The sequence below is a fragment of the Egretta garzetta genome, unplaced genomic scaffold (genome assembly GCF_000687185.1).
Source record: "Egretta garzetta isolate BGI_Z169 unplaced genomic scaffold, ASM68718v1 scaffold154, whole genome shotgun sequence".
Taxonomy (NCBI): Eukaryota; Metazoa; Chordata; class Aves; order Pelecaniformes; family Ardeidae; genus Egretta; species Egretta garzetta.
This window is the reverse complement of record NW_009259600.1, coordinates 3,926,666-3,951,095: the sequence shown is the minus strand read 5'-3', so window position 1 is coordinate 3,951,095 and position 24,430 is coordinate 3,926,666. Positions and strand designations below refer to the sequence as shown.

Sequence of the window (24,430 nt, the reverse complement as noted above, 5' to 3'; positions counted from 1 at the left end):
CATGCGCAAGGCGCAACCACCCACCCACCCACTCCCGGGACTACATTTCCCAGAAGCCCCTGCGGGGTGTGTGAGGGGGAGGGCGGTGCGAGGCAGGGTTTGCGGGGCGCTGAGGAGCGGGCAGGAGAGGGCGGGCAGCAGCGGGAACAGCAGCAATGGCCTCACTCCTGAAGAAAATAATCAGCACTGCTAAGGCCCCTGCCGCGCTGGGTCCCTACAGGTATGCCTCAGCGCGAGGGAGGTCTCTTGGAAGAAGCAGGAGCGAGCGGGAGCAGGCGCTGCCGGTAGGGTTTCGAGAAGGTGTCTGGCGGGGGGTCTGTCAGGCGGCCCCGCGGGCTGGGGCGAGGGTGGCCCCCCGCCCCCGAGCAGGGACCGATCTCCTCCCCCCAGGCGACCCGGGGGACACCTGGGGCCCTGCAGTAGGAGTGGGTCTGCAGTGCTGGCGGCAAACGTCAGCCTGACGGGGGAAGGAGGGGTCCCGACCTTTTTAGGTGAGGTTTGAAAATGTCTCTCAAAAAGTCAGGTTGGAAAAATGATTCTGAAATGGGTGTCCCTGCTCACTGCAGGGGGGTTGGGCTAGATGACCTCTAGGGGTCCCTTCCAACCCAAAACATTCTATGATTCTATGATTCTATAAGCAGTGAATGAAATTAAAAATAAAATTAAAAAAAAGCAAGAGAAAGAATGATTCCTCTCAAGGAAAAAAAAAATGCTTGCCTCGAAAAAAAACATGTTGCATAGGGAAGTTAGCAGTGAACGTTGATTCTGGAGGCGATGGACAGTGGAGGCTGAGCCCCATCCAGGACGTGCTTTGGCAGCTGGAGGGTTCACTGCCTGGGAACTGCAAATCTTTTCTTATTTTGAACATGACTGCCAGGAAGTTTAAATGATTTTCAGTCTGAAAACTAACTCCTGTAAAAATATATAAGATGTTGTTTGACATTTTCACAAGTTGTTAATTGCAACAGTTCCGAATGTCATTTTAAAAAGAATCCTGGTTTCAATTGGAGAAAGGTTTCTCTTTGCTATTTGGATGTGAAAAAAAAGTTCAACAACTGTCGTAGACTCTTATATCTAAGGTACTGAGGCATTTTTACCAGGGCAATTTCTAAGTATTTTTAATTCTGCTTTCAGGCTTTCTTTTCCCATAAAAACACAGACTCCTTTGGTTTAAACTTTTCCATTTAGAGCATCTTAGTGCCTTCCAGGTGCATTTTTGTCTCCATTACTTTGAAACTGCGCTTTCTGAGCTTCAAACTGGTTTTTATTTAAAGGAATTATGAAGATGGAGAAATACGAAGTGTAGAAGCAGAGGGACATGACATGAAGGTTAACTTCTGTAAACAATAAACTGGATTGCAGCCAGGGGCCTGGCATTGCTTGTAGTTAGGAGGATATCTAAGACATGGGAAGGCAACAGTTCTTCAGCTGAACGCACACACACCCCCCAGCTGGCCTAGCCTTCAACATAGCTCTCCACTTCTGTTGTGGATTAACTGCACTCCAACATTTTGTGCTTATTGGTAGTTCTTGGTGAAATACTGCTTATTATGCAGCCTGTTAATTGTATGACGGGTCTAACATCAACAAGTTTATCGCTAACTTAGTTTATCGGGTTTCGGTAAACTTGCCAAAGTCCACTGAGCAAAAGTTACACAAGAAATAACTGCTACATCTCTGCTGTGGAGTCTGAGCATGGTAACAGAGGAATGAGGGCTTAATATGGAATGAAGAAATGGGATGTATGGGCTGCATTCCTGGTTCTGCTCCAGCCCTTCAGTATGCTTTTCGGTGACCTATTTTTAATGTATCTTTATATTTCCTTTATTGCATCCACTTTCCAGTACCTTGAGATAGGTAGGTAGATATATAAAAAGACTCATACATGTGAGTGTGTATGTGTGTGTATATATACATCTCATTAATGATATGAAACTTTTTAAAAGACACAGCAGAGGTACTGTTCTTGTATTAATCAACAGTCATTTGTATAAAGAAGATCTGATTAACCTTGCAGTGCTTGTCTTTAAAGAGCATGCTGCTTAACACCATCTCTTTGATGGATGATGTTCTTCTAAAGTCATAAAGTCCATGCAGTTATGCACTTAGGTATACTGAAAATGGAATGACTTTAGCACACATTCAGATCTCTGCTGAATCAGAGATTAAAGAGTAGCTACGGTTGCCTCTGGTTACAGGATAAATCTGCAGTTAAAGTGTCATTGGAGTTTATGTAGTTGAAGTTTCTCTGAGCTTCACTCATGCATTTGACTGCAGTAGAAGTATACCCTTTAGAATCATAGAATAGTTTGGGTTGGAAGGGACCTTCAGAGGTCATCTAGCCCAAGCCCCCTGCAATGAGCAGGGACATCTTCCACTAGATCAGGTTGCTTAGAGCCCCATCCAACTTGAGCTTGAGTGTTTCCAGGGATGGGGCATCTACCACCTCTCTGGGCAACCTGTTTTAGTGTTACAACACCCTCACTGTAAAAAAATTTCTTCTGTATATCTGGTCTAAATCTACCTTCTTTTAGTTTAAAATGATTACCCCTTGTTCTATTGCAACAGGCCCTGCTAAAAAGTTTGCCCCCTTTAAGTACTGAAAGGCTGCAATAAGGTCTCCCTGCAGCCTTCTCTTCTCCAGGCTGAATCACCTCAACTCTCTCAGCCTTTCTTCATAGGAGCAGTGTCGCAGCCCTCCTCTGGATCCGCTCCAACAGGTCCATGTCTTCCCTGTACTGCGGGCTCCAGAGCTGGATGGGTCCCACCAGAGCTGAGCAGAGTGGCAGAATCACACCCCTCGACCTGCTGGCCACACTTCTTTTGATGCAGCCCAGAATATGGTGGGCCTTGTGGGCTACAAGTGCACATTGTTTGCTCACGTCCAGTTTTCAACTACCAGTACCCCCAAGTCCCTCTCCGCAGGGCTGCTCACTTCTTGAGCTTGTCTGGGTCCCTCTGGATGGCATCCTGTCCCTCAGGCATGTTAACCACACCACTCAGCTTGGTGTCATCACTATATCCCACTGTCTTTGTCATTGATGAAGATACCAAACAGTACTGGTCTAAATACGGACCCCTGAGGGACACCACTTGTAACTGATCTCCATCTGGACATTGAGCTGTTGACCACTACTCTCTGGATGTGACCATCCAACCAATTCCTCATCCAGCAAACAGTCCACCCATCAAATCCATATATCTGGTAAATTATTAATAGTCTCAGTGAATGGAGGATTCCACTGGTATGCATACGAAGAGAAGAAAGTTGAGGAGCAGAGAAGGGGACCCAATAAGACTGCTGCAGATGTTGATCTGGCAGTGGTATCAGAAAGCTTCAGCTTGTTTTTTCCCCAATTATTCATGATTTACAACTGTTGGAAGGCCTTTGTTGGGATAAATTTTTCATTGTGTCATTTGCTTTATAGTAAGCAGTACAAGACAATCTCCCTTTTTTAGAGTGCTCGTACCTTCTTGTTGCATGGTTCTCTGTGCTTCAAGCAGAAACAGAAGTTTGTGGTCTGAGGGCCTGTGCCTCAAACAAAGCAGGATGTGGTAGGAAAGAAAATAAAATTAAAGAAGCGTGTGTGTTTGGTTCATAGACACATTTTCTAGAAAACTACTTTGTTCACTGGTTTCTCTTCTTTAAATGGTGTAGTTCTGCAATTTGCTCCAGTTTTGTTAGCTGAAGATAGATAAAATAGTCACCATGTAAGATATATTACTATATCAGATAAGTTACTGGCTATTTTTTCCCCTTACGAAATTACAGGAGCATGTAGGACAGGGGTAAAATGGAAAATGGGAGTGATGGCACTGTTCAGATTGCCTAACCGTAATAATTTTACTGAGTCCCTAAATTAGGTTGATCCCTTGTGAAGTCAATGGATTGAGCCAATCCAACTGAGTTAATCTCAATTAAGAAAACAGATGTAATGAAAATGTTCTCTGAAAGAGTGCCTTTATTCCTCCATTGACATTAAAATGAAGCCCACCTCCTAATTTAGATGCTTCAGGGAGGTGCTTAACTCTATAGTTTGTGTAACTTGAGAGGCTCGTTGAGCTGTCAGAAAAACACATCTTCTTATAGAATGGTAAGAGATAAGGAAAAGTGTTGACACACTGCAAACACTTTCAAAATAATCTTTCTCTAATTTCTTTGCGAAATATTTTTAATTACCAGCTGAAGAGAAGTAAATTATGTCTCTTGCTTAATGTTTGCTAGGTAGTTTAAATCTTTCTCTTTTTTAATCTTTTAATCTCTTTGTGGTAATTAGACACATTAATAGTTGCCAACTCTACTTCAGCAAAAGCACACCTGACATTTATATAAAAATGTTTTGCAAATAACTTGAGTTCTGCATTCTTCTGAACTAACCCAGCCAACAGGTCATCCAGGTTATTTTGTGAGAGGAGAGCAATCTGGGAATGGAGCGATCAAGGTGGTGTGCTGATAGGCCAAATTCATGACTCTGGAGGAATAATGCCAGAGAACTAGCATGCAGGGCTTCACCTCACAGCTGTAACTCATTTATCGTGGCGCCCATTTGAGAAGAAAATGGTAAATTTACTAATCAACTCTCTTTAGAATTTTTTCTTTTTAATCTTCATTACTCTGCAGCTGAGATGTAGATGAAAGGTATTGTCTGCCTATCAAACTGGGATAGAATATTTATCTGAGCAGGTGCAAAAAACATTTATTTACTCTGCCTCCCCTCTGTGCTATCTGCAGTGTGGAATCTGTGTAGCTGTGTTTAGTGTTGTGTTGCTGCACTCATGTCTTTTGCCTTTCCAAGAAACAGGGTTTATTACCTCAAAAACAGAGCTATGCTATAGTGTAGCTATATCTTTCCTTAGGTGAGCTAATCATAGAATCATTTAGGTTTGAAAAGACCTTTAAGATCTTCAAGTCCAAACGTTAACCTACCCCTGCCATCCCACCACTAAACTGTGTTCCTAAGCACCTCGTCTGCCTGTCTTTTAAATACCTCCAGGGATGGGGACTCCACCACTTCCCTGGGCAGCCCATTCCAATGCTTAACAACCCTTTCATTGAAAAATTTTTTCTAATGTCCAACCTAAACCTGCCCTGGTGCAACTTGAGGCCAAATCCCAGGTCTCCCAAAGATAAGCAGATTGAACGTGTGACTGCGTGTACAGACTTGAGCATGCATAACCTAAGTCCTCTATCTTTCCAAGATATTATAAACTACTGAAGAAAATGTGAAGTGTGCTTTCGGATAGTTACATATTTCTATGGGGAAACATTAAACCTAAAATGTCACTTATGTTTTCAGCCAAGCAGTGCTCGTAGACCGGACGATGTACATTGCAGGACAGATCGGTATAGAACCTTCCACCGGTCAGCTTGTCTCTGGAGGGGCAAAGGAAGAAGCTAAGCAGGTGAGATGTCTTCTAGCAATAAACTTGTAATAGAGTTGGCGAGTGCTTAGTTTAACATGGACTTATGAGAAATTAAACAACCCTGGAGAGCGCATTTCACATCCTTCAAGATAAGGGAAAAGCAGGAGGAAGTAATTCCATCCTATCCCTGTCATTTTCCACTCAGACAATGTGGAGGTCAGGGGAGGAATCTGTATTTCATGTAGGAAAGAATCATTGTTTGTAACAAAGGTTCAGACCCTAGTAAAAACCCTGGCTTTGAGATGAGGAAAGATTTGTTCCCCCAGCAGCAAAGAGGTTGCGTGAGGTAATAGGTAGGATGAGATGGCGCTATGTCATGCGTTTACATCTAACGAATGGATGGTTTAATATTTGTGGTTTATTAAAAGCTCCCTTTTATTAATTTACTTTTTAATCTGTTTCTGATTTTGCTTACTTACTGATGACAGTTGAAGATTTACTGGGTGAATTTATACTATAACACGGATGTAGCCAGATTACAACTCATATTTACATACTTACGTAAATATAACCCAGCTGATACTTAAAGATTTTTGTCTCATTTTTCATTAGGCTCTAAAAAACATGGGAGAAATCCTGAAAGCTGCAGGCTGTGACTATGGCAATGGTAAGTATTGCAGTGATGGTGGTAAACAAGCGGTTGTTTTTACCTACCTGGATTAAAAAAAAAAAAACCCAAACCACGACCTTTTAAAAAAAAAAAAAAAAAAGCTGTTTGCTAAATGTGCAGTTTTTAACAATACCTGAACGAGACAAACGGAATCATGAGTCTGGGTTAAAAAAGAAAAGAAATAAATCAACGTGTAAGTGTTTATGATGGGTATCAATGGGACGCTACTTCTCACCGTAAGTTCCTGTCCACAGTGCTAATATTTTAATTCTAACTGGTGAAGCTTAGCTATAGGCAGAGCTGCAACTGACTACAGGTGTTTTAAACATCCTAGACTTTGCTCTGGGTAAAAGGAGGTCTATATCTATGGTGTTCATATTCTAGGCCCTTTCAGTGTCTTTTTTTGAGGAGGACTCTCTAGCGGAGCCAAAAAGCCAAAATAGGATTAATGTTGGCTTGGGCAGTCATGGGTAAAAAATTCTAGCATAGACTATATCTTCAGGCTTTTTATGGACTTTTTTTTTGGCAGCAGATATATATGATGTTGGTTTTGCTAACAGTTGGCTTACAACAGCTTTTTTATTCAACCTGCTTATCAGTTCTCTGCCTCTTGGAAGAATTGGGCTTAGAACAGAATTTAAAATAGATATCTTCAGAGCTAGCCAGGAGTGTCTAATTCCTTAAAGTTTTATTATGGTATTCAGATTTTTTAGATGGTTCTCTAGGTGGTAGCCCTAATGGTCAATATCTGTTTGCAAAACTTTTCAAAATGTTTAGAATATTTGAGGTAAATTTATGAAATAAAAGCAAGAAATGCACTAAAGATTTTCAACTTTTATACAAACGACAAAGGTCCAAAATAACTGCAGTTATGTAATTTCTAGTTGTGAAGACTACGGTTTTGATGGCAGACATGAAGGACTTCAATGATATTAATGATATTTACAAACAATGTAAGTAGATCTTTTGTTTCTGTTTTACCAGTATGGCTTGTGGAACAGATTATATTCACACTAAGCAAAGTATTTTAATGACTCAGATGATGTAATTCCAGATTCTTTGAGATTCCAGTAGAAATACAGCATTTAAAAAAAAAAAATAATAATTTGCAATCACCAGATCAAGCACAGCCCAATTTCTTGTGCATTTGTGTCCTACCATCGCACTAACTCACTGTTGTGTGAAGATGAGCTCCTGCTATACCTACAGGTTAATCTGCCATGCCTCCACCTTGATAGATGCTGTGTTGTCCCTAATATAATTCTACTGTAGGCAGCCTTCAAATGCTTAATTTCAGATTTTGTATCTCCATTTCTTTTAAAGTCTATATGTATCTTTGAATGATTTCTGGGTTATTGTTATGGGACAGGGCTCATTTTTTATACAAGGTTGAGTTGCACTGCTCCACTTAAGGAAAAAAAAGAATAATGTTTGGTTGACAAAACTGAATGTGGACTGAAATAGGTGATTCCAGTGAGCTATGTTGCACAGAAGGATTTGGGACAGTATGCACATAAGTTCCTTATTTATACAGCTTTGGGCTTTAATTAAATAGCAACATCTGGTCTTGAACAAAGTCTTTTATTTATAAGCTGTCAACATAGTCTTCTGCAGGTCCAAATGGAATTCGTGTGCATTTAAGCAGGGTAAAAAAAGACCAGCTGGATACTTAGTTACTTGTTGCCTGCTACCTGTAATTTAAGAAAGCGGTTGTTGCTGTTCTTTGATTGTGAATTGTTATCTGGCCTTGTCAGTGCAGGACCCTGAAATTAAAAGTTCTGTCCCTAGTGTTAACTCTCACTAGTAAAACTTCCATTTAATTATGCAAATTCCTTGGAAGTCTTCAAACTCAGGTTGGATGGGGCCCTGAGCAACCTGATCTAGTGAAAGAACATTCTTGCCCATGGCAGGGGGGTGGACTAGATGACCTTCAAACGTGCCTTCCAACTCAAAGTATTCTATGATTCTATACATTCAGCTCTTGTATCTTGATTAATACACTTCTTTTTTTTCTTCTTTTTTTCCCCTGTTCTTTTAATGTCCTTGAGTACCAGGCTTAACTGCAAATGGAGGAATAGGTTAAGGGCCTATTTTAACTCTGCTTTCCTTTGGTATAAGGTTGGCCCCTGTTGACTTTAGACAAATCTGGGATCTTTGCTCATGACTCTCTTGGCAGGGGCCTGTTTCTCCCTCTGTGAAAGAGCCCTCCCCCACTCTTTGGTCTTTGCAATTGGATGATCGCTGTTCTGATTTAATCTTTCTTTTTCAGCCAAGTTGGTGTTAAGGCCATGCAGTGTCAGCAGAATGCAAGTTATCACTGGCTGCTAGGTCACAACTGTAGCTGCCTTCTTGATGATGAATGCTGCTGAGATGTTAGACCAGTCAATGGCAAAAAAAAACCCCAACAAACCAACAAGGGGGAAAATGATAGCTGGCACAGAAGACCTTGTAGCCTTGAACCTGAAACTGTTCCAATGACTGCATTTTATACAAATTACTTTGAACTGTGTTTTATCAAGTGAAGTTAAGTAATTGGTGGATGTTTCTGTTTAAATTACAGTTTTCAAGACAAACTTCCCAGCCAGAGCAGCCTATCAGGTTGCCGCTTTGCCAAAAGTAAGTGTCACTTTTCTGACTAAAAGAAAAAGAGAATTCTCTGAAGTTCCTTTCTTCTGAAGCGTTCTGACAGCTGGAAGCTGGAATAGCTTCAAATGCAATTCTTTTAATGAAGACTCTTAAGTACTTTTTTTTTTCCTAAGTATACCAGTCTTATTCCCACACATAAGAGATTTGAATATGAGAGAGAGGTTTCTTTATGATGGAAGATGGCTACAACACTAGAAATAAGGGGTTATGATACTGAAGAGTAAAGTGAATTTTCAGTATTACTTAGCATTGCTAATTTAGTAATACAACTGCCAGAAGTATAATGTCACTCTGTTCTTATCAGGTTGTGTTATACCTCCACTTGCTTAGTTAAATAAATATATTAAATTCCTAATACATTTCTTCATTGTTTTCTCACAGGGTGCCAGAGTTGAGATTGAAGCTATTGCCATTCAGGGACCACTCCAAGATGCTTCAGCCTGACTATAAATAGAGACTGAATATCCTACGACAGCAGTTTTAGATTTAATACTTCTCCCTTACATCCTATTCCTACAGTTGACTATCAGCAGTTACATACAGTTGAAATCACTAAACTTCCTGTGGAGAGGTGCTTCCTTCTGGATTGTGGCCTTGGATTCTCTAAAACACAAGCTCACAGTGAGCTCTATGCGGGCAAACCCTGAAACCTCCAGGAGTCCTGCTAAAGTCAGCTGAGCTTGATTGCAGGACAGGGCCCTTACTTCGTGATGGTGGCTGGATATTCAGATACTAAGTACTCGTTTGAGTGACCATATGACAGTTATACTATGGGTGATCTGGACACGGAAAACCATAATGATTTGTAATCATAGGTTTTTAGTAGCAATTTTAAATAAGAAAAAATGACAAATGGGAAAACAGTAGAACACTTGAATTGCTTAGCATACGTTTTCACTTTGTTTCTGAACTGTCTTCAACTCTTTCTTTACAGAATAGATTATCGTTGGGACTTACATTTTTTTCATACGAAAGCAATTGCTTAGGAAAGTTAATATTAATTTCAGAAAGAAGAAAATTATGCTTTTCTGAAATAACGTGCTAACTTTATAAATCAGCTGTAAATGAACCTCTACCTGTAACCTTTTTCATAGTCTTTTGCATAGTAATTGAACTTTTACTAGTTTGATTTAAAAAACAAAACAAAACCACCAAAAAAAAATCCTGTTTAATGAAAATAAATTATAATTGCATCTGTAAAACTGTGCTTGTCTATTCTGGTAACAAACTTTTCTTTTCCTGGTTATGCCTTGATACTCCATTACAAAAAAGTCCCTATCTTGTTTACTCAATAATAAGTAATTCAAACCAAAAGAATAGGTTTATTATGTGTCTCCTAATAGTTAAGGATGCAAATAATCCTCCAAACCAGGAAGCTTTCAGCTACCCTGGCATTACAGTTCTTGGCACTTTTCTCTCTGCCATTAAGGACAGAAGCATCTGCTTGATGGGGTGATTAAGCAATATTGAGAAGTCAGACTGGTGATGCTAGGAAGTTATCCCATCCCTCTGCATTTATCTTCTAACCAAGTAGAAATGGATACCATGCTTTTAAGGAACTAGTTTGAAAGTCAGCTACCTCACGGTAGAGTTGATGCCCTGTCTTCCCCACAGCCATATGGCTAAGCACAGTATTGATTTATTCGGGGGGAAATGAGCAGAAATTCTTTTCTGTTGTAGTCTGTCCACCTCAACATCTTTGCTTTGCTCTCTTCTGTGAAAATGGCCACCCCATTATATATGGGATGCTACTGTCACTGTATCTTCACTTTCTTTGTGTATAAAGTAAAAATAGCTATATACAGCAGCTTGGAGAACGTGCCCCTTCCATGGTAGAAAGATGTACCTGCTTTATCAAATGTACTGAGAGGGGAAATCCTGTAGGCTGCTCCTTCCAGAGGCTGCTGTTTGCATGCCAGAGTACCATGACTGAGCGCTTCAGAATCTGTTTCTAGTCCCACCTCGTGTGACCAAACTCGCTCAATTTTGGTAAGCCACAAAACCAGCAGTGTAGGAAGGAGAGGGCATCACACTGGTTTGCTACAGGTCAAGTCATAATACTGTGGGTTCAGCTGTCCAACAACTCAAATCCAAACTTAAGTTCTCCTGTGTGCATGTCATTTGTCTTCTATGTATAATGCCTATTGATGATCATCTCACATACTTTTAATTGGTTAAATGACATTCATATGGTAAGCATGCAAGAAAAATCCAACCTGGCAGCACCATGTTGCTGTCTATGTTTGCATGGCACATGCAGATATCACCTTGCCTGAAAATCCCCCTGCACTCAGTCCCACAGCCAGATTGTGTGAAACATCTTCCATCTCTGGATAAACATTAAGTGTCCCACTTGCGGTTTCTTACTTCCCTGCTCATCAGCCATGCTTTCCAGCTCTCATTACTTCAGTTGTACTATTGCAGTAACTGTATTTTGTATTTTTCATGTGTTCCTGGTATCACTTTAGTGTACACCAGAACGGCAGTTGGAAAGTTGTGAGAAGAGTCAACCCTATTTACCCCTTCTAGATGTGCTGTGAAGTGGCCATTTCTCCTGCTTTTTGCTGGGCTTGTAAATTCTATCTTTATAGAAAAAAGATTAACAATCATGTCACAGCAAGTATGTACAGATGCATGGATTTTTTACAGCATCATCTTGCTGTCCCTTGACACAATGGGAGATACTTATTTGTATTAGAAGCAAGATAATGCTTGTGGTAATTCAAACAGTGAACTTCCAAGACCTTTGAAAAGTACCTGACTTTTCTGCATATAGACTTCCTACACATAAACTTTACTAGTCTTAGCTTCTGCCCTTGTTCTCTCTCCTTGGCTATACTATTAATGTCTTTTATGCTCTACAGCTCTGACTCAAGCAGCAATCCCATCTAAGAAAAAACACGACCAGGCTTGTTAGGAGGGAGCTAGTACTAACATAAATATGACTTTCTAGGAAACATAGAGCCAGTTTGCTTTACTTTCTCACTTACGAATGATTAAAAATAATGAAATGGAATGGAGCTACATTTAAACAGATTCCCAATTTGTGTTTCTCTGTTACAGCTTTGCTCAGACATAATTACTTTGTTGGAATATATTTCACTTATTTGCAGCAGATTTCAATAGTGCTGTACATGAGCAAAGTTCAGCCTTGTATAATCACTACGGTTATCCCCCCTTACCTCTCACATTATTTTCCACTGCCTTACTTGTGCTGTGCTGCCTCTTTCTCAACCTTGAACCTAACACTAGATGGCAGTTCTGATTTTTTTTGTGTGCATGCTGACTTGTCCATTTGCTGATACAAGTCCTTTGAAGAACTCCTTTCGGTGTCTTCACTAGTACAAAGGGATGTGAATATACCATTGCTTTCCACAGTAAGGTACAGTCTGAGACTGAAATTAAGTGGAACACCTGAAAAAAATGCATGCTGGATGCAGCTAACAAGCCACAACACATTACTTCCATTAAAAATGTTTGTATCAGTAAGTAGGTGCCATTCTGCAAAAAGTCAGGAACTAAAATTCACTTTTAGCTCTACGATTCTTTAGCTTTTAGCTGGAGACCAGTTGCATGGTTTCTTGAATGCCTCAGATCTAAATATGTATTCTTCAGGTACCGGAATTCTAGAATAACTGAAATAAACTCCCTTATTTACAGCTGTAACATAGCAGTTCTCAACATAAAGAATCAGCCTTCCATAGAGATGTTTAAAACTTTTATTTTTTAAGCAGAGTTATATTATTTAATTCTATTCCTTAAGACAAAAAGGCTAAGCCTCATAATTCTCCAATATGAAAAGCAAGTGTTGTGGATATCTCTTAGGTCTTAGTTCAGCAAAGTACACAAACATTTAAGAAATCCTGTTTTATCTAGAATTAAACTTAGCTTTTTTTTATTTGCTGCACTGAGCCTCTAGCATGAAAAATGTGAAGTTGCAAGTCAGCTTGTGGCAAACTAATTTCACTGTTTAAAATTTGTTTCAATCACATGTAACTTTAAAAAACCCAACAAAACAGGTCCTCTATCTCTGAAAGCAATGCTTAAATTTGCATATTCTACCAGGTGTCTAAGTAGGCCTTTTTTTCTCCAAAAGATTATATTCTCTACAGGTTAAACAATGCAAAAAAAAAGCTCAGTAGATAATTTCAATAAAACTTTGTTCTCTGTTAAAACAGATAGCCAAGCTTTAACTGCCCTAATCTTCTGCTACAAGCAGTTTTCACCTGAAAGCAGTTCCGCATTGAGTGGAAAAGCCAACCTTACCCAGCCAGAATGCCAAGTATCTTCTGGGATCCTAACACAGTTTGAGTGTCTGCATAGAGCTGACAGGGTGCAAATTCCTCTCCTAGGGCTGTGTTTATTGGTAATTGAAACAAAATTCCTACCAGAACTTTCTTGTTAGCTTGGAAATTGAGTTTATTCCTCCCAGTGTCCTGCCCAGCACTCCATGTGGCATGCCATGATTACCTCTACCCTGGGTGAGGTTAAGGGCTGAAAATTGTCTGGCTTTTATTAAACATTTCTGAAGACTGTTTTGTATTTTGATTATGTTAAAAAAAAAAAAAAAAGCTAAAGTGTATTGCCCTAGCCCTGGAGGTATATCTTGTAAACACAGACATGGGAGCACATAATCTTCTCAGCCTTTAACATGAGAAAGCTTTGTTCCACAGACCAATTTCTGCCCTTGGCAATCTCTGTGATGTCCCAGGTTTGCAGAGGCAAATGACCGCATGTATTTTGGCCCTTGATGCATAGTATATGCTTTGGTAGCTTACAGACCAGGAGTGCTCACCCCAGTGTATTTCTCAAGGTAGGGATGTTCAGCATACATCTAGCAGCCGAGTTCTGATCTTATGGTAATTTAAGTGATTAACATTCATGATTAGCACAGTGTCAAGCATATCTCATCTTTTAGAAAGGAAAAGGAAAAATAGCTTTCATTTGTTGTAATCACAGAATATGTAAGGACTGAAGATGACTGAGAAAGGCTGATACTGTTGAGTCATTGACTGGCTTATACTCCTCTTGTTTCCAGTTAGTACTGCTTAATGACCTGAAAAAGTGGAACGGTGAGGAAAGGACGTATATTGTCACCTGTCTTCCTTGTAACGACAGTGGTAGAAAGAGTGACTCTGAGGTGAGCAGGTTATCTTGACTCCCTTATATATCCATATTTTATTTCCAAGTGCAGTCTCCTCTGTTCTTACTAATACTGCTGATCCCTGTCACAGAACTCCTCTTGGTTTATGCTTTTAAATTGCTCAATGCAGCTGGTCAACCTGCAACCCATGATCTAACATGCAACTTGCAAGTAGTCAGCGTGGCTGCCCTGCTGATTCCATCTCCTGTGTTTGGGAGCAGGACTGTGCTGGCACAGGTGCTGGTAGCTGAACTGAATTCCCAGCTCACAGGAGGAAACCAGCCACCAGAAGGAGCTGGAGGGTGGAAGTTCCTGGGGTATCCTGGATGCTGGCTGTATGCCCAGCCCAGTCCTGTATTGCCCTGGGGAACTCTCATCCCGCTCACTGTCTGTTCCCCCACTCCTCAGCTCTCCCAAGTGCATGCTATGTCTCTCATGGCTTTTTGTCATGGAATGATTTGGACATGTGAACAAAAAGTTTAACTATTTCTGTTTGAATTTTTAATTCCCACTTTAATGTCAACAGATTTTTAACAGAACTAGCTGCTCATTTTAACTGCTCTATTATAGAAGGCCAGTCAAAATAAAAAATAAAACTCTGCAACATCCACCTGCCAAAAAATTCTTGACAAACCCCAAAGTATCCATTTTGGTTCTAAAAGTTTATGGTATTGCCTACAGAAAGTTGACATTAAGTGAAGCTGAGAAATTCGTAAGACTGCTGATAAGCAGAAGACCTTAGATTTAGTGATATAGCCAAGGAATATCAGTTTTGACAAAAGGCTGATAGGCCAGGAATATCAATTAGATTATTTAATACAAACCAAAGTCAGCTGCAGTCAGATGTGCACATGCAGCACAAGATTTAGGTCTTAGAAGGGATTTGTGTAATTTGCTAGTGACAGCAAATTTTTTGTGAAGTACTTTTGTACAATAAACCTAATAAAATAGCAACATGTGCTTGCCCTTTTTAGATAACTGACCTTTTCTCCATATTCTACTTTCTTATGCCAGAGAATCCTATAAACACAGTCCTCAATGATAACATATAGTTCCTTTGCAGCATCCACCATCAGAACAAACTTCTACTCTCTATCAGATCCGTAACATCAATTATATTCAGGGCCCGTTTCCACAGGAAATTTGTTTGAAAGCTCTGCCATTTGGCTTCATCTCCAAAATTATTATTTAGCATTTTGGAAACTAACCCAAGTCAGTCCCTGATAGCATACTTCTTCTGGAGGGCAGCACTACAGGGAAATAAAAAAGATGACTTCTCCTTTGGGAACAGGCTTCTATACGTCTCTGGTTAGATATCTATTTTAGAAGCCACAAATGCATATGAGGAGCTACACAGCTAAAGCCAGATTATTAGTCACCATGAATGTTAACAGCCGTGAAGTTATCTTTATATTTTAAGTGTGCTAGAATTTATAAGACTAAAACATCCTATACATAGTTAAAAATACCCTCTTCTCCCTGTTTTTGCAGAAGTCATCAGATATATTGTACTACTAGCCTTGCGATAAATTTGTGTTTAAAAAGGAAAAGTGACCCCACTTGGGTCCCAGGCACTGCACTCTGTATATCTCCCATTTTCTGAAAAACTAACCTCTGCATTTAGTTACAGCCTGTAAAATGGACACTTTCATCTTCTAGTCCTCCACATGCTATACACTTCAGCAGCTCCGTACACTGGTCCAGGCACTTGAGGAAATTACCTGCATACTACCATTAAGAAAAAAAAAAAAAGCTACACTATGTTCTTTACCCTGGTTGAAGGTTTCAAAGGTTTGAAGTTTTCTGAACCTGGAAAAAATCCTAATTGAAAAGTGAATGGTTATACCGACAGCAGAAGATGATCCCACTGTGCTAGACATGTACAGAAGGCATTCTGTGGCAGGGAGGTGAAAGTTCAGGTATTTCAAACACTTGAAGTCTTGGCAGCTTGACTTCAAAAAATATATATTATATAAAACTTTTTCTGATGCCTCTTATTCATGTTCGTGGCTCGTGGCTCAATCCATAAAGGCTTTTCTATTTTCCCAGCCCAATAAAATTAAAAAACGTTCATGTGGACAGAAGAGCAGGCCCAAGAAGAGGACGTTCATAGAGACATAACTTCTACTCCTTGATATTAGCTGTCTCTGAAACACATGGAAAAAATGAATTTAACAATTAATTGAAGGTACAACTTCATATTTGATAAATCTTACAGGAATTGAATGTGAAAGTTCCCTGGAAGCATCACAGCATGAAGGAGGTATCCATTCTTCTCCCAGATCTGTAAGGATGTTCTGCATGGACCTGAAACAGCCACTAGCATCGCCTGGCTCTGCTTCCTCTTCTCCCATCCCGTTCATACACAGTCTTCCTCTTACAGACATGAACATCACCTATGTGAAATCCAGTCACACTGCAACAGCCTTGTGCTCCTCCCCACCCTGCTGTGTTTTATCTTAACTTTTGAAATCACTGCATAATTTCAGTCAGATTTGATACAGAGGCAAAGATCTCATGGACATTAAATCTTACAGCAATCTTAAATAAGGACAAGAGGCAAAGGGTATAAATTCAAGTACAGGAAATTACATTTAAGTGTAAGAAAGCCTTTTTTTTACTGTAAGGGCAATTTACCAAGTGGAATAGGCTGCCCGCAGAGTTTGTGGAGTCTCCATTCTCAGGGAGATTCAGAACCCAACTGGACAACCTGCTCCAGCTGACCCTGCTTTGAGTAGGGGGGCTGGACTAGATGATCTCCAGAGGTACCTTCCTACCTCAATTATTCCATGATAACGTACAGCTGAGGCACTGTACCCAGCCCCTGAAACCATATGTGTTGGCCATCAGCAGCTGAGAGGCTGTCTCGCTGGCTTGCTTGACAGCTAAAAGATGGTGCCCCAAGGGGATGATTGGCAGAAATGATAGTGTTGGACCACTCCAGCTCAAGGTACTTCTTTCCCAGCCAGAAGTTCCTGCAAGGCTAGGTTGGGAATGTAGTAAAAGGTGGTATTACTGCAAGGCTGGGTAGGGAACACAGGGAAGGTGGGAATTTTTCAGGGGAATGCAGGTGACAGGAGAGAGACACCCAACTGCAGTGACTCTCTGAGGCAAAGAGCCTGACAGTTAATCTGGATGAACATTGCCAATACAAGATGAAAAAAAAAATATCCCCCGTAGTGGTTTTGAATTCAACATGCTTAGCGTGCCACTGAGCATTCCCTTGTTGAGAGATGGGCCTCAGCTACCTCTAGAGCGCTGTTTATTTTGCACTAGGATCAGTTCATATCCTCTTAGTCGTACCCTCTCAGAGGCAAGACTCTGAATGTTTATGATCTCTCACAAAGTAAGAATGCTTCTGTTCCCTTTAACAACCTTGCTTCCCTGCCCAGAATCTTGTTTTAGTTCTACAATATCCTTTCAAGATGGAAGAATTTCTGCCTTACACAACAGCGTCCCAGATTTAAATGGCCACTCTTCCATTCTTAACATTGTTTGCTTTTCCCGCCCACAGCCATTCTCTGAGCTGTCTGCATCAGTACACTCCTTTCATCTGAAATGTATTACGGACACAGAAGCAGGGCTGCTCTTTCTGCTTCCTTACAAAACTGTTGGGGAGAATATTGTCAAGGCAGGTAAATGCGGGAAGTACTTCAATAAAGCTGTAATCATTACATGATGAAATCTCTTACTCTTCGGGAGGAGGATGCTGCTGCTCTTTGAGGTTTCCCAGAAGCAAATTAAGTGCTTTGCTGAACTCACAGCACAGACAGATAATTCTTTGCAAAAGCATAGGGGCAAGACATTAAAAACAAGTTGAGTGAATAAACTTTTTTGGATTTCATAGGCAAAGCTATATGGCATAAGTTTGAAGATCCTGCAAAAGTACAGTTGCCAACAGCCAGCAATAGCTTGTCTTCACAAGCTAGCTTAAAAAATAACAATATAAAGGTCACCAACAGTTAAATAGATGAGAATTAAAGGGAGCTGAGTACCTTTTTTTGGTCTCTGCTTATCTAATTCCACTTGAGTAACCACAAGGTCATAGAGGCAGCTATACCTTGACCAAACAGCTTGACCACCACCCTGCTGGTCTGCCAGGCTTTAGTGCCCACACTGCAAACCATTTTCCTTAATCCTGTAGCACAGGTGGAATACACTGGCTTGCTGCTGTCAGCGTAACTAAGACAAAATAGCACAGGCATTCCTAATGCGTATGGCAAAACTCACTGAACAACCCTCTTGACTCCAAGTTTTTGTGGACAGCTAAGACAAATAAAATGATCTTGGGCAGTGTTCAAGTGTGTCAAAGACTTAGCAGTGCCAGCAGCCATGAGTAAGATGGGGTCTGCTCTGAACTGCCCTGTAGAGCAGTGGCTCTTCATACTTTGTCCCATAGTCCCTCTTATTTAAGAATTTCTTGCATGGCTGCTCCCTGCAAGGCATCCATTACAGATACTCAGTGTCTCCCCACTTGGAGAAGAACCTGTCTTTCTCCACCAGTTACAGAAGGTGGCTTGCAAAAGTCTCGCCAATCCTTTCAAATGCACGTTTCTGGACCTGCCCAGCAACACTTCCACCCTGCTTGAACACGAGTTTGGTCCTTCCCATTTATCTCCCACCAAATGGAGCTCTGCATCCTGCCAGCGTATCAGGAAGGATGACAGATGTAATGTGCCTCGCCGGTCTGTTTAAGGGAGCCTTCACCCTTTGTACTCAACAGCTTAAAGGCCAAAGCATACACTAGCACTGAGAAGCAACCAAAGACCTCTCATCCCAGGTGCAAGAGGTTCATTTGGAAGTCATGAAAGGTGCTGGTGTAAGGTATCTCCCACCCTCCCTGCTGAAACTGTCCTCTTCTGAATCACAGATGTACTCACTAGACCATAGAGGTTTTGGGCACGGCTACATCAGCCAGTGGTTAGGAGGGAGGGGAGAGGGGAAAAGCGGGTTCAATCATTGCAGTAATGTTCACTGGGGGAAGGGAGGAGGTGTCTGCATTGCCTGCTCATCCTTTTCCACGTTCTGGCAATACCACAGGGTAGCCTCTGCCTTCTGGGATACACAAAAACCTTATGTGACGGACTCAAAATAATGAGCGTGGGATTCTTAGTAAATGTGGAGGAAGAAGAAATAACTTTTGCAGAAAGACTGCAATGACAAGAATTGTGAATGTAACTTCCAAGTTTGCTAAAGGGACAGTCCTATCCCCTCAAATTCTTCTCTTCACTGGTGTTACAATTTTGCAAAGGCACTTTATTTGGCCTGTGATTTTTCCTTCCCACCATGTGACTGCATTTGCTGTGCAATGTGCTTTCATCCCAGTGCTACACTGCTGATTTCATCTGATAAGGAGAACGAGGAGATCTAAAATGACAGTCTGGCATAGAAGGGAAATCACAAAGCAGCGTTAAGGCATTGGCTCATAAAAACAAGCCTGCAAATAATAAAGAGCAGAGTCATGATTTTAACATAGGTTTTTATTTTCCAAGACTGCATGTTACAGTCTAGAATTCTCCTCAAACAGGGATAATTTATCACTAGTAAGACTCATTTATTATATAAAGATGACCCATGTAAAAAAGCATGACTTCCAACTGATTGCTTCCAAAAATATCTTAATGTAAACACAAATAGTTATGACTCTCTCACGTTAAAATGCAGAAAGCAGCTGTACGCTAGCAGAGGGTGACAAGATGTGCTCATTGAGGACAGCACAGTCTTTTCTGTCTCCTAAACAGTAACCCATGTGGTCCTTCCCTCCTCTGTCAACATACCTATCTCTGTCGCTGCTGCACCATCCACAGCTTCTCCTGTTTCTTCTTCTTTTGTTTCAGGCCCTCCACTTACTATCTCACTGAGCAGCTCAGTTTCCACCTGTTCTCCCGTCTCACCTGGGAACGGTAACCATGGAGATTAAATTAGGATCCACTGAGAAAAGCACCAAATGCTCCTTTCTGTAAACCTGACTTTGTCAACTCTCCAATGCCCTTTAAGAAGGTACCCCCTGAATGAATCCACAGGGAAGAAACAGGATGCTCCCAATCACTTTCTATCATCCATCTACAGGCGTGCCTCATGCCCGTAAAGTTCTCCTGATCTTTCACAAAATCCCCTTGACGCTCTAGTCAATACACATCATGAATACTATTTATGTTCAAATTATTTTTCCTGGATTTTATTTTATATATGTGCTGTTTTATCTGCAATTGGAACAAAACAGAAATAGGAAACACGGTAACATGCCAGTCTGGCTGAAACTGTGCTTTCCCTGGGAAGCTGCTACCTAATTAATTTCCTCACACAGCTACTGAAGAATAAAGGAAAGCAAAACAAGTGCTAAGTATCGTATGCACCACAGCATAAAAATGGAAGGTCCCTTCTTCATCAAATGCCTCACGGAAAGATAATGCACACAAGTTAAGATGTTACTTCTAGCTTGGAACAAATAGGAGCAAACCCCTTTTTCCCAAGATCCTTGTTCACTCGCCCTGCAAGCAGCATGAATCACTCGGCGGCCAAAGCCCCATAACTGATCTTCAGGCAAATGGTCAGTTGTAAACATGTTTCCATGAGCATGAGGTCATACCACAACATTCAGGGCATACTGCTCTGCCTCCAGCACTATGCCCTGAAGCTTAGAAATGGCCGTTAATGAAATTGGAGTGTCCAGCTGAGCTTTTTTTTTTTTTTTACAGGTGAGCATCCAGTCATTTACTGCTTACATAAAATGAGACTTCATTCCAAAGGATAGATGCCCATTTTATGTCAAAGAAACCTCAAAATTCTTTTGCAAAGCGACACAGGAGAGGACAATCCAACCCCTACGCTCAGCTACTGGGACGCAAGGAGTCAGATTTATATAGCCAGTTCAGAGACGAGCACAGCAAAGCCACAGGGTTTTAGTGGCAGTGTGTGTAACTGGCTCTGGGCCTCACACAGGTCAGTCCTTCTCCTGCATCTCACACTTCTTCAAGGCAAATGTGGAGCGAGGAAGGCTGCTGATACCACATTTCCCTGCAGAGAAATACTTCGCATGTGCTTCACCTGCTTATTCCCTGAAGAAATGCTCCCCCAGGAAGTATCCAATTCCTCACTGAGCTGCTTTGTACCATTTAGGAGAAATCCGATTCCTCCTGTGAAGTGTTCACTTTCTGCATGTGCAGCCCGTGGGAGACACACATCCTCTGGGCGCTAACCCAAAGATGAGCACAGCCTGCAATCTCTGGCAACGACCACACCTCCCAGTAAAGGTCCCTCTCACAGCACAGGGAAATACCTGCCACCTCAGACACCACCGCTTCCTGATGCAGCCTTCCTCCCCAGCTGGTCAGCTCCGAACATTTTTGGAAAGCTCATCCCTATGTCCCTTCACTGCTACTTCTATTCTGCTTGTGTAGTAGCCGTGCTTCTAGGACAGGCTGGATATGCCAAGGGTGCATCAGAGAGATGTTTCTTCGTCTCCATCCAGACATGTGCCCTCCAACTTCATGTGCACAGAGACAGCTGCTTTATAATTAATACATGTAACTAAGTAATAGAGCCTTTGGTCTCTGTAAATATTAAGGAATGTGTCTAAGCTACAAAGAAACACAACATTTTAAATGAGGTGTATGGTGGAGCATTGCACCTGCTAAGAACAAAAAGGGCATGAAATGAAATAGCAGAGATAATGACTGGAAATGCTGATTAAATTTATTACAGCTTGGACTTGTGAGTCTGAGGCTTCCCCAGCCACATTCTATGCTCCACACTGTACAGACCCTCCAGACCAAATTCTGACTCAAGAAGCTCACGTGAGGCGCTCAGTAAAGTCAAAAGGACCCACGTGCAAGTCCCTGGAGTCAGAATTTGGTCTCCTGGATTTATGAAAGCACAAATATTACCCTCGATGAGGTGGTCCTCTTCAGTAATATGTACTTTCTTGATGATTTCCACCACAGAGCTGTCACTGCCCTCGACCAGCCCACCGTCCTCTGCTGGTCCTTGTGACGGTGCCCCAGGGTCTTCTGCTGGTGCTGGAGGTGAAGGCCCAGCACTCTCCTCTCGCCATGCTGATGGCAGCTCAGAGCTCTCCTCCGCTCCTGCAGGCAGGGGCTCGGTGCCCTCCGGCTCCTCCCTTTTACTGACCGAATCAATCTTTCCCTCTACGGTCAGAATCACAGCTGCAGCCTCCTCTCCTGGTGGATGCTCGCCTGGGTTTGTTGTCTCAGAGGCAAGAATCACATCCTCCGCTGGCTCCAACTGTGTTTGGTGAGCTATGGTTTCATGACCATCTGCAGTTGGGGTGTTTTCACCTGATGATGCTTCTTGTTATGGCAGAGCAAGGAAAGAAAAAAAAAAAAAGATAATTACACATAATTGGTGAGTGGGCATCTAAGGTGGATAAGAACTAGACTCACAGGGGTCCACACCAGCACTATCTGTCAAAGAGCTCCCACCTATGGACAATACTCCTTCACAGGTCTGCTCCTCTTACACATAGCCAGTAGAGGATGGTGCTACTCTTAGATTAAAAAAAAAAAAGTTTTGGCCTGATGCACTTCATGTATTTTTATACGAAGAGAGCTGACCTGTTTACAGGTCAATGTCAAACTACATTTTGCCTTATGGATCTGAAGTGTGCCGCAGGTTTGCTGGTGATGGGATGCTATGCAAGGAAGCACCTTTTCCTGCTCCAAACCAAGCACAGCTGAGTGGGAGGGAGCTGCTGCCCTGGGCTGCACGTGGGCTTCAGGTGGTGCCTCTGGGTCGGCTCAACAAAAAATGCTGAGAAGAACTTTCTCATTCCAGAGGGTGAGCAGTGCCCATTTCTTAAAACAAAATCCAGTTTGCCTGTCTTTTTAAAAACTACACTGCCATGCACAGTGTGCTTGCTTTGTCTAATAAAGCATTCAACAGGAAGCCTAAACAAAACTTCTGCTTCTTCCATCAACTTAGTAGCTAAGTAAAGCAATGGGCCTTTTTGGCAGACAAAATTTATGAGTAAAGAAATGGCAAAATTACTCTGACAGGCATTGAAGGATAAAAGTTGAAGACTCAAAATGCTATACCTACCTATCGGACTGACCTAATAACTTTCTGACTGAATGCAGTTTGACAAGGGCTTGTACTTAACCTTCTCCAAAGGAATGTCAAGATGAAAAAACCCTGGGAATTCATGCACAAAATCTGTTTATATAATAATTACAAAACTGGACAAATTGTATTTTCTGAGAAAACTACTCCAGTGTCAAAACCAGTGAGCAGAACCATATGATGCTTCATACACACATAGATGAACAGCAAAAAAATGTAACACATCCTGCTCTTAAAACAGCCGCTTGAATACTGCTGCTCTTAAGATAACCTCACAGTTCTTTCGAGGCATTCAAGCAAAACAACTCCCCAGCAAGCATCACCTGTTAGCGTGTGCCTACAGGCCTGGGGAAGGACGGCTAAGCCAGAAGAGCAAGAACAGGGAATCTGGACTGTCAAGACAGACAGAAACCACCGTCAGTGGATATTCCCCTGTGAACCTGCCCAAGCCCCTTTTCAATCCATTTACACACTTGGCCTCCTTCCAGCATGACCAGTGGCAACGAGGTCTACAGCCCACTTGCACCCCCTGTAAGAGACGTTCTTGCTGGTTTTAAGCCTGCTGCTGGCCATGACATCAAGTGACACAGCTCTTGCGTTATAAGAAACAGCAAATACATTGCCCTGTTTACCTTCCCTAGATCTCTATCACACCATGTCTTCCAGGCACTCCTTTTCCTAACACGAAGCAGATACCCAAGAAAATAACAGCAAATAAGCCTTAAACTGAAACTACTCTGAGCAGTGACTAAAAAAAAAAAGAGCGTATGCTCAGAGACCACAGACTTGATCTTTTCACGCTTTATTTTTTATCCTTTTAGATGCTTCTCATGCCTTCACCTTGCTTGGTACCAGGTGGACAGGGAGTATTTAAAACCTACAGACAGAAATAAACGAACCATGAAAACGAGCATAGTATACAGAGTTTTCAGTTGGTGTGACCAGTAAGAGAAACAATTCAAACCCATTATTACTAGGAACCTCCTGCAGCTCCTATAAACACCAGCCCTGTAACTTGCAGCTAGCCCTCTCTTCATCAAGATGTTTTGTATAAATTGGATTACAAAATACTGCCATGCAACGCGAGATGTGCACTGCAGGAAACCCTGGAAGCATTCCTCCACTCTCATCTGAAATGCAAAGAATTCTCTAATATGGAAAAAATAAATCCTCCCACTAATCTGTTCAATACCTTTATCCCCAAGAAGAAAGAGCATCATGTGGCAGTCAACATTCCTAGGATGCCTTCTAGTTTTGTTTTATTTTAAATTTTATAATTTTTGTTTTCCCTGCTGCAGACAATTTCAGCTGGAGAAACAATGAAAAGCACAGTGAATTTAAGTGGGCCATGGCTACAGCATTTTTCCCTTTACCTTCTTTTTTCCCTTCCTTTTGGAAAAGCCTCACATTTTTCTGAGTTACACATCCATGGAAGGACATTAAATAATAATTTTTTCTTTCCACTTACACATTTAGAGAAGTTTCTTTCAAATTATCCTCTCTTACAAAACTAAATTAGAAAATAACTA

The 24,430-nt window shown here is 41.4% G+C and overlaps 1 protein-coding gene across 2 annotated transcripts; it reads left to right on the top strand.

The window, feature by feature from the left end:
* The first annotated feature begins 103 nt into the window (after positions 1-103).
* Positions 104-9,823, top strand: RIDA (reactive intermediate imine deaminase A homolog). 2 transcript variants are annotated; one of them, XM_009638359.2, is made up of 6 exons: positions 104-220; positions 5,298-5,403; positions 5,977-6,031; positions 6,919-6,987; positions 8,595-8,650; positions 9,062-9,823. In XM_009638359.2, the coding sequence occupies exons 1-6, from the start codon at positions 156-158 to the stop codon at positions 9,122-9,124; spliced, it is 414 nt and encodes a 137-aa protein (XP_009636654.1). In that variant the 5' UTR covers positions 104-155; the 3' UTR covers positions 9,125-9,823. The 2 variants fall into 2 exon arrangements, with proteins under 2 accessions (XP_009636654.1, XP_035749791.1); XM_035893898.1 differs by lacking the exon at positions 6,919-6,987.
* The last annotated feature ends 14,607 nt before the right edge of the window (positions 9,824-24,430 follow it).

Bases quoted from the DNA above. Each gene is read 5' to 3' on its own strand.
- RIDA (XM_009638359.2), top strand. From the start codon at position 156: ATGGCCTCACTCCTGAAGAAAATAATCAGCACTGCTAAGGCCCCTGCC. The intron at 6,032-6,918 runs GTAAGTATTGCA...TGTAATTTCTAG, and splicing joins AGGCTGTGACTATGGCAATG to TTGTGAAGACTACGGTTTTG. The intron at 8,651-9,061 runs GTAAGTGTCACT...GTTTTCTCACAG, and splicing joins AGGTTGCCGCTTTGCCAAAA to GGTGCCAGAGTTGAGATTGA.